The 12,575-nt window shown below is 38.3% G+C and overlaps 1 protein-coding gene and 1 long non-coding RNA gene across 2 annotated transcripts; both read left to right on the forward strand.

Moving 5' to 3' along the window:
- The first annotated feature begins 165 nt into the window (after positions 1-165).
- LOC131303495 (ribosome biogenesis protein BOP1 homolog) lies at positions 166-12,163 on the forward strand. Its single transcript, XM_058330386.1, has 18 exons — positions 166-332; positions 479-649; positions 1,862-2,016; positions 2,310-2,427; positions 2,579-2,680; positions 3,373-3,532; positions 3,639-3,747; positions 3,843-3,945; positions 4,072-4,222; positions 4,306-4,438; positions 6,053-6,159; positions 6,249-6,319; positions 6,410-6,489; positions 9,243-9,250; positions 9,526-9,741; positions 9,881-9,965; positions 10,497-10,675; positions 11,674-12,163. The coding sequence occupies exons 1-18, from the start codon at positions 267-269 to the stop codon at positions 11,757-11,759; spliced, it is 2,100 nt and encodes a 699-aa protein (XP_058186369.1). The 5' UTR covers positions 166-266; the 3' UTR covers positions 11,760-12,163.
- On the forward strand, positions 4,456-4,795 carry LOC131303496 (uncharacterized). The gene is made up of 2 exons (XR_009192067.1): positions 4,456-4,565; positions 4,668-4,795. It is a non-coding gene; the product is annotated as an uncharacterized LOC131303496 (long non-coding RNA).
- Positions 12,164-12,575: the final 412 nt, after the last annotated feature.

Below are 12,575 nucleotides of genomic sequence, written 5' to 3' on the forward strand. Positions count from 1 at the left end.
TAACTGATTAGAATAGAATTAGAAAAAATTAAATCCGACCATGAGAGTAACTTTTTATTTTTTCGAATATAACATCGTGGATACTATAAGAGTGGTACGGTCGGTATCTTTGTCGCAGAGCAGAAGTGACCCAAAAAAAACAAACCCTTCGATCGACAAAACCCTAACTGCAGATTAAAAAAAAAAAAAAAAAAGACAAAACCCTAAAACCCTCTTCTTCACATCGTTTCCAAACCTCTCTCTCTCTCTCTCCTCCATCAGCAACCATGGTGGAGCTAAAACTGTCAGAAGCAGGGTCAGGGGCAGAAGAGAGTGAATTCTCAGAAAATGAGGTATATGGTAATTCCACCTGTTTAAATCTTTCTTTTCGTTTTCCTCCTCTCCCATGTTCTCACATGTGCACGGTTTTTAGTTTCTCGATGTCTTTAGTGTATGGTTCTTATCCGTAAAGTATTCTATACTTTCATTGGAATTATAGCAGGAGATAGCTAATACAAGCGGCGGTGATGATGTCTCAACTGGTGGTGTCGAACATGCTCCGCAAGATCAGGGTGTTACTGAAAATGGTAATTTTCACCAAGAAGAGGATCAAAACGAGAGCGATGAAGACCGTCATGGAGTCGAAGAGAGTGATTCGTCAGAGGATGAGGTATTTCGATTTCGTCTTTGGATAAAGGAGTATGTGTGTGTGTTCAATTTTAGAGATCCAATCAAAAGGGCAGTTGTGCTTCCTTATACCGCGAGTTTTATTCTGCTTTTGAATGAACTGGATGGATGGCGGATACTATGTGTCTTACATTTTTGTGATGGTCGTGGATAGTGGAGTAGTGGTTAAGGAGGTTTTAATCTATTACTACTTTGCGCATACCAATTACGAAAATCGATTTTGTGACAAGGCTTTACAATTTTGTTCACACAAAAAGCGCTTCTCCCTTTCTATATTAGTCTTATTAGAATAGATAACGCAAATCATGTTCCCAGCCGAGATGTTTTTGTGGTAAATTAACCATTTATTAAAGCAACCAAACCAGGATCACAATGAGAATCCCAAACAACGAAACAAAGCTAAGCTACCTAGGAAAGCAAAGCAACAAGAAGCAACAACCAATATTATAGAGGACAAAATTTTCTAGAACTAAGACTCCCTAGTCCTGACTATAAGCCTGTTAGCATCGCCGGGCTTCAAACTCTTCCATGAGCTTAAGCATGCTCGAATTTCCTCCATGATCAGATCTCCCAAACCAGGGGCAGTCACACTTGGGCCTTCAAACTGTCTATTATTTCTTTCCCTCCATATCCAACAAATTGCAGCAACCATAGAAAGCTTATAAACTCTGATGATAGGACAGGAATCACTGGACCTATGAGCCATAATCAATTCCAGTTTCACTAGCTAAAACAGTACAAGATTGATCAGCATTGTTCGTATGTAGTAACCAATTCTAGACTATCTTAGAATACTCGTGTGCATAAAATAAGTGATCATGAGATTCATCTTCAACCTGGCAAAGCAAGCATCTTCTGTCCATAACCAAGGCCCCCCAACTATGGAGTCTTATCTTTTGTTGACAGCCTTACCAGTAAAGCAAGCCATTTTGTAAAAGCCCAACGTGGGACATTATTGGTGAACCACATGCATTTAGCCCATAGAACAAAATATTCCCACCCGAGATTATTCCTTTTGAAAGTGTAAGCAATGCAGCCGTATCATGTTGTCATTGTTCTTAGGTGAATGACAAAGAGATTCATTTTGAATTTCTCTTCTCCATGTGGGCATTTCACTTTCTTGGTAACTTTGGCCGGGTAATACTGTTTTCTTCCCCTGGGTTTAATACATATCAATCTGTTTATCCCAAAACAGGTTGCTCCTCTTAATACGGTAGGGGAAGTTCCCCTGGTATGGTACAAGGATGAGGAACATATTGGGTATGACATCACTGGGAAGAAGATCAAGAAAAAGGAGAGACAAGATAAGCTTGATTCATTTCTCGCCAGTGCTGATGACTCCAAAAATTGGTGAGTTCTCAAATGATGACCATGCAATGAAGTGTTAAGTGCTGTAGTGTAATATTTGTCTGTACGAGAAATTCTCGAGTTTCTTTTCATGTTATAAAAAACTACAGATTTGGTCATGGGGTTTGTTAGTATGCAAAGTAGCATAAATTTGAGAAGTAACTTGAAAGGAGATGTTCAAGATTCTATAAACTGTATGCGATAGAATGGATCCTCCATTTGGACTTTAACATTGTCCAACTGCTGAACATGGGGCTTTTAGAGTCATCTTTTTAATTTATGTTTATTTGTCTCAGGCGCAAAATCTATGATGAGTATAATGACGAGGAAGTGGAGTTGACACCACATGAGACTAAACTTATACGTAAATTGCTGAAAGGACAGGCACCACATGCTAACTTTGATCCATACGCGGTTTGTAATTTCTCATTCATCCTGTGGTCACCTTTTTTGGTTCTCATAATTTGTTTGAATTGGGAATATGAAACTGCCAGGTCTTTTCTATTATGTGTACCTCATTTACTTCTCGGAAGATTTTTTGAAGTTAACCTTGCTGTGAATGCAGCCTTATGTTGATTGGTTTGCCTGGGAAGATTCAAAGCATCCACTTTCAAGTGCCCCAGAACCTAAGAGGAGGTTTATTCCTTCCAAGTGGGAGACTAAAAAGGTGAATTCTTTGGGACACTATGTTGTGATTATGCAAAGATAACAGGGCGGAGAGACTATTTTGGTGTTCTTTTTTACAGTAATAGATTCTTCATGAAGTCTCTTTTCTTCATTGGCATTTTATTGTTGAATGTATCTCTGTCAATGTGTGTATTCCTGAGATCTATTGCAGTTCCGATGATTAAAAATCTTTTTGGTCTTCATTAGCGACCTTTCAAGGTCTTTCTTGGACAATTTGAATTAGATCTATATGAGGACGCACTGATTTTGTAAGTTTTAGTGATTTCGTTATGTTTTGCGGCTTTTCTATGACACTGAGTAGTCTTTTACATTTTCAAGTACCTAAAATTCAACCTATTAACCTTGAGGTTGTGGGTTCAAACATGCGGGCCGTCACTTCTGTGCATATTTTACCGAAGATTAGGTGTGTGCAGCTGAACCCGCTCTACCATTCTCATACCCTCATTAATGGGGTCTAAACTGGCGTACTTTATCCTTTTGCATATTGTCTTCAAAGCCTACAAGTCTTTTTCCAGTAATAGATTAGTGGAAATTGTCAAAGATGCATTCTTGTGGCTCAACTTGTGTGGATCATGAAATGCATCTGCGAAAGAATTTACTTAGTACTTCCTCTCATAATTGATTCTATATGATTGCAATCTTCAATTTTTGTGGTTTCTTGTTAATCTATAGGTTGTCCAGTATGTGAGGGCAATTCGGAAGGGATTAATAAAATTTGACAAACCAAAAGAAGAACCAAGGGTCTATCACTTGTGGGGAGATGATTCAAGCTCAAAAGAAAAGGCTGCTCATGGATTAGCTTATATTCCCGCACCAAAGCCTAAGTTGCCAGGTATTGTCTAATGGTTTGACAATGAACCTGGATACAGAGTAATGACTTTTCCTGTATCAATTATTACCGATACTAAGCTTTTAATATCTATTTATGTTGCTTTTAGGGCATGACGAATCCTATAATCCTTCTTTGGAATATATTCCAACCCAAGAAGAGATTAATTCTTATCAGCTTATGTTTGAAGAGGACCGACCTAAATTTATTCCCAAAAGGTATTATAAATGTCATCCTCATTGTTTAGTGTTTCTTTGTTCGCTTCGTTTAGTTAATAGTTGAACAATGTCCATTTCTGGTTGTGTTTTTCTAGGTTTACGTCTTTGAGAAGTGTCCCAGCATATGAGAAAGCTGTCAGTGAATCTTTTGAGCGTTGTTTGGATTTATATTTGTGCCCTAGAGCACGGAAAAAGCGTGTAAGTTAAAGGAAAATAGTTGGGATATGTTTGAAATATGGTTCTTACTTTTTGTTTCTAGTCGCAAGTCTATTTTTATTTGGTCAATCATCAATGTTACAAAGAAATTCCCATGGCTTTTTCCAGATTAATATTGATCCTGAGTCTTTAAAGCCCAAGTTACCAAGTCGCAAAAACCTTAAGCCTTATCCAACAACATGTTATCTTGAGTATAGAGGTCACAAGGGTGCAGTTCTGTCAATTTCGACTGAAGCTTCGGGCGAGTGGATTGCTTCTGGTAATTTCCCTGCATTTTTAGTTCCATGAAATTTACAGGCAATTTTCTGAATGTGGGTTTACTATCTATGATGTTCGATGAAGGTTCAAATGATGGAACTGTGCGTGTATGGGAGGTTGAAACTGGAAGATGTCTTAGAATCTGGGAACTTGGAGAAGCTGTCCAGCATGTGGCATGGAATCCCTCATCTGACCTTCCTATCTTGGCAGTTTCTGCGTAAGGCTATAGACACTTGAGGCATGTTTGTGTGACTGGACGAATTGCTAGAGGATATATAGTCCCATAAGATGTGCAGTTCCATCAGGTTGGTAATGAAGGGATTGATGATACCATAACCCCCAAGGTATTGTAAATCCCTTGTTCTGTGGGATGTAATCTCCAACAGATATTTTATCCTAGCTGTAAATCAACTAAACACGGAATATGTGATACTCTTGGCTTATAGTCCTATCTAAAGCATCAGTCCAGACACACAAACGGGGCCTTACAGTACTCTCTCTCTCTCTCTCTCTCTCTCTCTCTCTCTCTCTCTCTCTCTATATATATATATATATATATATATATATATATACAGGGCGGTTCCGGGAATCCCTAAAAACCCCTCTAAAAAAACCCCTCAAATCGTAATCTCATAGTTCTCTATCAAATTTTGATGATCCGAGCCGCTCAATGTGTTCAGAATGTGATTTTAAGGGTGCCCGTGAGAAATTGGCAAAAAAAATAATCGGGAAGGGCTTGATTTGGGCAGTTTTTTATTGAACTGTTCAATAAAGTTCAATAAAATAAAGTTGAATAAAAAACTGTTCAAATGAAGCCCTTTCCGGTCATTTTTTTTTTCTGATTTCTCGCGGGTACCCTTAAAATCACGTTCTGATTACATTAAGCGGCTCAGACCATCAAAATTTGATAGGAAACTTTGGGGGGGTTTTTTTAGGGGTCCCCGGAACCGCCCTGATATATATATATATATATATATATATATATATATATATATATATATATATAAAATAAGGACCTCTCCATTTCTCCCATTTTTCGTTCGAATTTTGATGTTCCGAGCCGCTCAATGTGTTCAAAACGTGATTTTAAGAGTATCCGCGAGGAATTAGCAAAAAAAAAGACCGGAAAGGGCTTCATTCGAGCAGTTTTTATTTGAACCGTTCGATAAAAAACAAACAAAAACTGCTCGGTTGAAGCCTTTCCGGTCATTTTTTTTTTTTGCTGATTTTTCATGGATACCCTTAGAATCACCTTCTGAACACATTGAGTGGCTTGGATCATTGAAATTCTATCGGAAAAGGGAGGTCCTCATTTTATTAAGTTAAGGTGGTCCTTAGGAGAAGGAGACTCTCTCTCTATATATATAACTCTCTCTGAGAGAGAGAGAGAGAGAGAGAGAGAGAGAATCCCCTTAAAATGCGGACCTCCTTATTTTAATAAAATGCGGACCTCCCTTTTCCGATCGAATTTCGATGATCCGAGCTGCTCAATGTGTTCATAACGTGATTTTAAGGGTACCCACGAGGAATCAGCAAAAAAAAAGGACCGGAAAGGGTTTCATCCGAGCAGTTTTTGTTTGTTTTTTATCGAACGGTTCAAATAAAAACTGCTCAAATCAAGCCATTCCTGGTCATTTTTTTTGCCAATTTCTCACGGATACCCTTAAAGTCACGTTCTGAACACATTGAGCGGCTCGGATCATCGAAATCCGATCTGGAAAGGTGAGAAATGGGGAGGTCCGCATATAAGGTCCTTACCTAAAGATTTATATATATATATAAAATTCCCACCTTATGTTGATCGGCACTTGAATTTTAACTGATTTTGCAGGGGACAAGATGTTTTTATTTTAAACACTGGGTTTGGTAAAGAAGAAGATCAGAAAAGGGTCAAAGAACTTCTTCATGTTGAGACACACCCAGAACCTGATGACTCTAGTCAGTGTGAATTAGCAACTAAGTGTTACTTTGGACTGTTGATATACGGTAACTGTTTTTTAACCTCTGCATGTATTTGTATTTTGTAGGTAATACGGCATCTATCGTGGGCTGGGCTCAAGATGCTAGACATGAGGGAGTTAGGTTAAAGCACTTTAAGGTACTTTGATGTCGTCGTTCTTCTTTCTCTTATGTTAGATTTGTTTTGAGTAGTTGGACTTGGGTGATATCCTTATTGTTTTGTGGGCAGACTGTGTCTTCAGTGGAATGGCATCGCAAAGGAGACTACTTCTCTACAGTTATGCCTACTGATATCCTTTTGGCAATTATGTTAGGCAAAAATTTGATTACTTTTTGCTAAACGTAATCTCACTTGCATGAAAAGAAATCACATGAATTTTTATTAAGTTGTTCGGACCCATTCAAGATATAGCATATCTCTTAATTACATCTTTAATAAAAAAGAAAACCCTCTGATTCCAACTATTCTTTATCGTCGATCACTTTTTCGTGAGAAAGAGAAGGGGGGATTGAGTTTTATTTATTTTAGGGGCTGAACCAGGATAAAAATCTAGGTTGCCTACGAACCCATGGTTTGGGATCAAGCCAAATGTAGTTCATGTTTAGTGTTTTTATTTTCAGTGAGCCTCTGCAGCTACTTTAGTAGTTTGGTGAACCTTCATGGTTCAATTATATTATAAACTTAGGAATTGCGGCATCATTGCAAGAAGGGCACATCCCAACAAGGTTGGCACCACTCCTTTACCAATCATATGCCAAACCTAAATCATTTTGAAGTTTTTGACTGCACGCGTTTGAATGAGTTGCCTACGTATCTGAGTTTTAACCAGAATCAAGTAAACTAGTTCCTAGTTTAGGAATTTGATTTTTGTTGGTGAAGATTTGAAGTTCACCAAGTTTGTGACTGTGCCCATTTGAATGAATTGCCTATGTATCCGAGTATGACACGGAATCAAGTCAACGTAGTTCATATTATATTTTTTTGACATCAGATTGTCCAAGCTGACTTTATATGTCATGAGCTTTGAACTTTCTTTTTCATCAAAGTGATGGTGGGATTTTCAAAAGTTTGTATGCCGTGTGAAGATTTGAGTTACTGGAATGGCAAACAAAGGCCATGTCCAATTAATCTTTCCTTCAACAGATACGGTTTAACAGTGTAAACTAAACAAATCTCAGTGGGTTTAACCCACGTCAAGTCATAATTTTAGTTTAGGAAGTTAATTGTAGTTTTTGGAGCAATCTGGCACAAACTGGTTCTTTCATTTTTACCGTTCCCAGAAAATGGGAAATCCGGAATTGGGAATTTTTTCTCCAAATTTAAGACTTTTCACAGATTCAAAGCCATTTTGTGGCTGAAAGTTTTGAAACGGTTAGTAGTTTAATTTTCAAGACCGCATGAAATATAGGATTTAGCCATTGGAGGCAAAATAACTATGCCCGTGGGGCTGATTTTGATATGTTCAAGCCGGCCTTTGTCGTGGACTTGAACATTTTCATTCGAACCATCCGGCAGCTTTTATTATTTTTTTACTTTGCGCCACCCCACGGCAATAGAATTTTAACTTTGCACCGCCTCATGGCAATGGAATTTGAACCTTGTGCTGTCCCCGACGGCAATAGGATTTTAACTGGCACCGTCCCCGACGGCAATAGGATTTTAACTGGCGTCGTCCCCGACGGCAATGGGATTTTAACTCGCGCCGTCCCCGACAGCAATGAGATTTTAACCTTACACCGCTTCATGGCAATGGAGTTTTAACTTTTTGCCGCTTCACGGCAATGGAATTTCAATTTAGCGCTGCTTCACAGCAATGGAATTTTAAACTTTATGCCGTCCCCTACGGCAATGGAAGAAGAAATGGGAATCTTATTTTGAAAGAAATGGAGAGAGATAAAGAGAAAGAAGAGTAGGGGCTCGGAACCCACGCTTGGAACTTGTACAGAAACTCTTTTGCTTTGTGCTTTCCTTTTTTCAGTTTGCTTCTGCCTTCTTCACAATTGAGTGCTTTCTTCTGAAATAACTCACTCTCTCTCTGTTTTCTTTTTGTTTCCCCTTTTTGGTTCTCCCCCTGCTTGAACGTTGCATGTGTCTATATATAAACATAGCAACAGATCATGATTGGCTTCCCGCTTACCCACGATGGGTATTTTGACAGTTTCAAAAAACTGCTCCCCATTTTCTCTACGTGGGGGATGTTTGGAAAATCAACAAAAATAGCTTTGACTTGGTATAGCTTTAGTTGAAGTGTATTTAACAAATAGGTGGAAGTAACCAACTATTTGAATGGGTGGCTTTAAAACACCATAGCATTTGGCCAGTTAATTCCCACGTTCCAAATTCTCATCATCATTGTATCTACAATGATATGCATTTTGTTATCTCAAGTGGTAACAATATATAGAGCTGAACGGTGTGCATGGTGTCCATATTATTTTAAATGCGTTTTTTTTGGCTATAAATTGGTAGCCAAGTTTTTAAGTACCCCTTTTGTTTCGAAGTACAAATTTCCCACCACATTAATAATTTCTTGTGATAGTCAAAATTTATGGTTCAACAAATTATTGGAATTTTTTTAGTGCATTAGATAGCTGACAGGCATTAATTGCCCTTTCAAGATGAAGCAAAAGTGGTTGTATCGGTATCTGACGTGCTTTGGCCTTATTTTCTTCGCTTTTGCCTTGTTTTCTTCGTCATCCCCACTTGCTTTTGTCTCTAAGTCATGATTTATCTTCTTCTTCGAACAAACAAGCTGCCCTTTTTCAGGTTTTTCCCAATTAATCGTGTTTACTTCTCTTTATTCTGAATCCCGCTGGTGTTACGTACTAGAGGGCACCTGTGTCATTTTTCTTGATTAAGAGAAAGTGCCTAATTACGGAAACTTGGCAAGAACATGAACTTGTTGCTGAGTTGTCTTTATGGTGTCATGGAGTATGTAACTATGGAATTCTGTTGATTTTGCAATAACTTGTTCCACTGGCTTGCTGAGCTCTTCACATTGAGCTGGATCAATTGGAAATTGTACACTCTCCATTTGCAATTTATTTATCCATCTTCTAAGTTTGGGATGTCCCAAACTGCATGTACACTCAGAGAAGTTAAAGCATTTAGTTTTCCAAAACTGTCTCTTCAAATGGTTATGAATACTTTTAAAAGTGAGGACAAAGGGAAGTGTTGGAAATAAATAACTTTTGGTTTGAATTTGACTAAAAGGTGGATTCATTCTGATACAGAGGGAGTAACTTATTTTTTCTGTTAGGAATGCGATGGTCATGATTTGACTGTTAGACATGCCTAATACTTCATTTGGTGTTTCTTAACTAACTTGTTACGCGAATCAAGAGCTATCTTGATACACCAGCTCTCGAAGAAAGTTACGCAAAGAATTCCCTTCAAGTTGCATGGGCTTCCAGTGTCATCAACCTTCCATCCAACCCGTTCTGTGTTTTTTGTTTCCACAAAGAAAAATGTTCGTGTTTATGATCTGTTGAAGCAAAAGCTTGTTAAGAAGCTTGAGACTGGGTTCCGCGAAGTCTCCTCCATTGCAATTCATCCTGGTGGTATGTGTATAATTGTGATTTCCTCATTTACAATTCCTTGTTTCCTTTAGTTTTGTTGATGGATAATTGTGCCATTGCTTTCGTTCTTAATGTAATCAGCTGTTAAAGTTCTTTTGTTTCTTTTTATCCTGTTGGGCAGGTGATAATGTTATTGTTGGGAGCAAAGATGGAAAAATGGCTTGGTTTGACATGGACCTCTCATCTCAACCTTATCGAGTTCTGAAGTATGTTTCTTACTTTTCTTCCATCCCCCTCATCAAATGTAACATTGGCATACAATAAATATGTTGTGTAAAGGTTTACTATGACTTCTCAATCGGGATGAGAATTGTTCAGTTTCAGATACAACAGCTATGCACTTCCATAAAAATGTGCAAAATCTATGACAGGTTTCAAAAAAAGTTGTGCAATTTGCTTAAAGCCTCAACCTAGAGAACAATTGTGCGTGCTAACAATTGATGTCGTGGAGAAGTTATTCGCACTGTTTCAATACAATAATAGCAAGAAGAGGATTATGACATAGTGCGCTTGTGTGCCTTGCATACAGCACATAAATACATCCAGTGCGTCATATATGTATGCAGATCCATATAAAATTTTGGTGCATTAGATGGGGTAGAGCTCTAGATTGTGCTTAAATAGAAGCCTAGTAGGCAAACTATTTTCTTGTACCTTATTATTGTCTTATTTATCTTTTCACCCAATATTGTATTAAATCTATATAATTGCTCTGATCCGGCTATTTTAAATTTCAGATGTCACCCGAAGGACATTACCAGTGTGGCCTTCCATCGTTCATACCCTCTATTTGCTTCATGCTCCGATGATTGTACAGCGTATGTTTTCCATGGCATGGTTTATTCGGATTTGAATCAGAACCCCCTTATTGTTCCATTGGAAATACTCCGAGGGCATACAAGTGCAAATGGAAGAGGTGAGTGCTTCGACTGTCTTTATTTTGTCTTCCTTCTAGTTATGTGTGGAATACAATGAAGCAGTGATTTAAACTGGATGATAATTTTTTTACTTAAAAGGATTGACCGTGAGCAGAGAAATGAAGAGATTCAATCCCAGGTCCCTTGTATTATTACCAAGAGACTTTGCTAGCCACCTGTGCTCACAAAACATACAACCCATTATTTAGTTGGGGAGAATATTACTACTGGAATACGTAGGGGATTCACCTGGTAGATATGGTAAGAGGGGGCACGGTTCGAGTGTCTATAGCTTGGGTCATCAACCTTGAGGTTGTAACTTGTAAGTTTGAACGGGAGGGCAGCCACTTTATGCAAACAATGCCGAATGTTTTTTGTACCCAACTTCCCTCAAACTCCGTTAATGGGGACTAAACTGGATTTACTACTGCTACTTCTTCTAGCATTGCCCTTGTAAGTTACTAAGGGCCTGAGGCTCTGTTTGGAACTTGTAGAAAGGAAAGGAAAAGAGAGAAAAGTGAGGGGAAATGTGAAGAAAGTGGATTCTTTTCTCTTGTTTCGTCGTAGAAAGAAAATGAAAGGAAACTATGAGGAGAATGAATTTCTCCTGTTTGGAGGAAAATAGAAAGAAATTATTATTTTTTAATAAAAAATTACTCTTAGGTCCACTATATGGAACTTGAAGAGTCTCTAGTCCACCTCCTAAGTTAATAAAGTCTCTAGTCCATTTTTAACATTTTATAGTAGGCCCAGTCCACTCCATTTCAATTTACTTCTCTCCCATTTTCCTCAGCCGTTCCCCTTTCCAGAGCTTTCCTTTCCTAACTATTTTATTTTCCTTTTCCTTAAAATAGGAACCAAACAACCATCAAGGCAAATTGGTTATTTTCCTTTCTTTTCCCCCATTTTCCCTAGGTTCCAAATAGAGCCTAAATCTCTGAATCTAATGAGATGTCCCTGATATAAGGTGTGTTTTCTCATTTGGTTTGTGTTGCAGGAGTAATGGACTGTAAATTCCACCCCAGGCAGCCGTGGTTGTTCACTGCAGGTGCTGATTCAGTGATCAGACTTTTCTGTCATTGAAGCAGTGTGAGCCTCCCGGTTTCTAACATTATTGTGGATGAAAAAGCATTAAACTTCATCTAGACCGGTTGATGGATGAATCTCAATGGGAATATTAGGCGGCGGAAATATGTATCTGATGTTACATTCAGTTATTATTTGTTGCGGGGGTGACAAATCAGTGGTCATTAAATTTTGTACGGTGCTTTTTTTTTTTCCCCCCCCCCCCCCCGTGTGTTTTATTGAATAGGCTGAATTCTATGCACCAAAATGTAATGTAAGGTTCCGTTCACATATTTTTGTCCCCTTTTTGGGAAATTGAGAAATCAGGTCGGTTAATTCAGAATGAAAAAGAGCTCTGCTCTTGCACGTTTTATGATTGAATTCAATTTCTTCAATGTAGCATGCTGGTTTATTATGGGAAAGGACACTTAGCTTGATTTAGACAATGAGATTGTATTTCGCTGTTTGTTGTTTTCTTTTGGTATGTAATTCCTAAATTTGGAAACTGTGTAATACATTGAATGCTTTATTTCAATCTACCATGTGTTTTACAAAAAGTTTGATTACGAAGTCTCAGAGGATCGTAATGTGCATTCTTGGCAGCATCCTCCTTGAGATAAATGGAAAATTAACTGCGATAGAGCCTTTTCTCGTCTGATAAGTGAGCAGCCTTTGCGCTTATTGTCCAAAATTCTAAAATGGGCCTATCATACGCGTCAACTGTGGTAAAATCAAAATGGGTTCTGCCTTGGCTGCTGAAGCATGGGCCATTTGGATTGTGCTCTATGGCGGCATCCGGGATGAAGCCAAACTCCATTATCCATCAACTCTAAC

This window comes from Rhododendron vialii, chromosome 10a, assembly GCF_030253575.1.
Source record: "Rhododendron vialii isolate Sample 1 chromosome 10a, ASM3025357v1".
In the NCBI taxonomy this organism is placed as follows: Eukaryota; Viridiplantae; Streptophyta; class Magnoliopsida; order Ericales; family Ericaceae; genus Rhododendron; species Rhododendron vialii.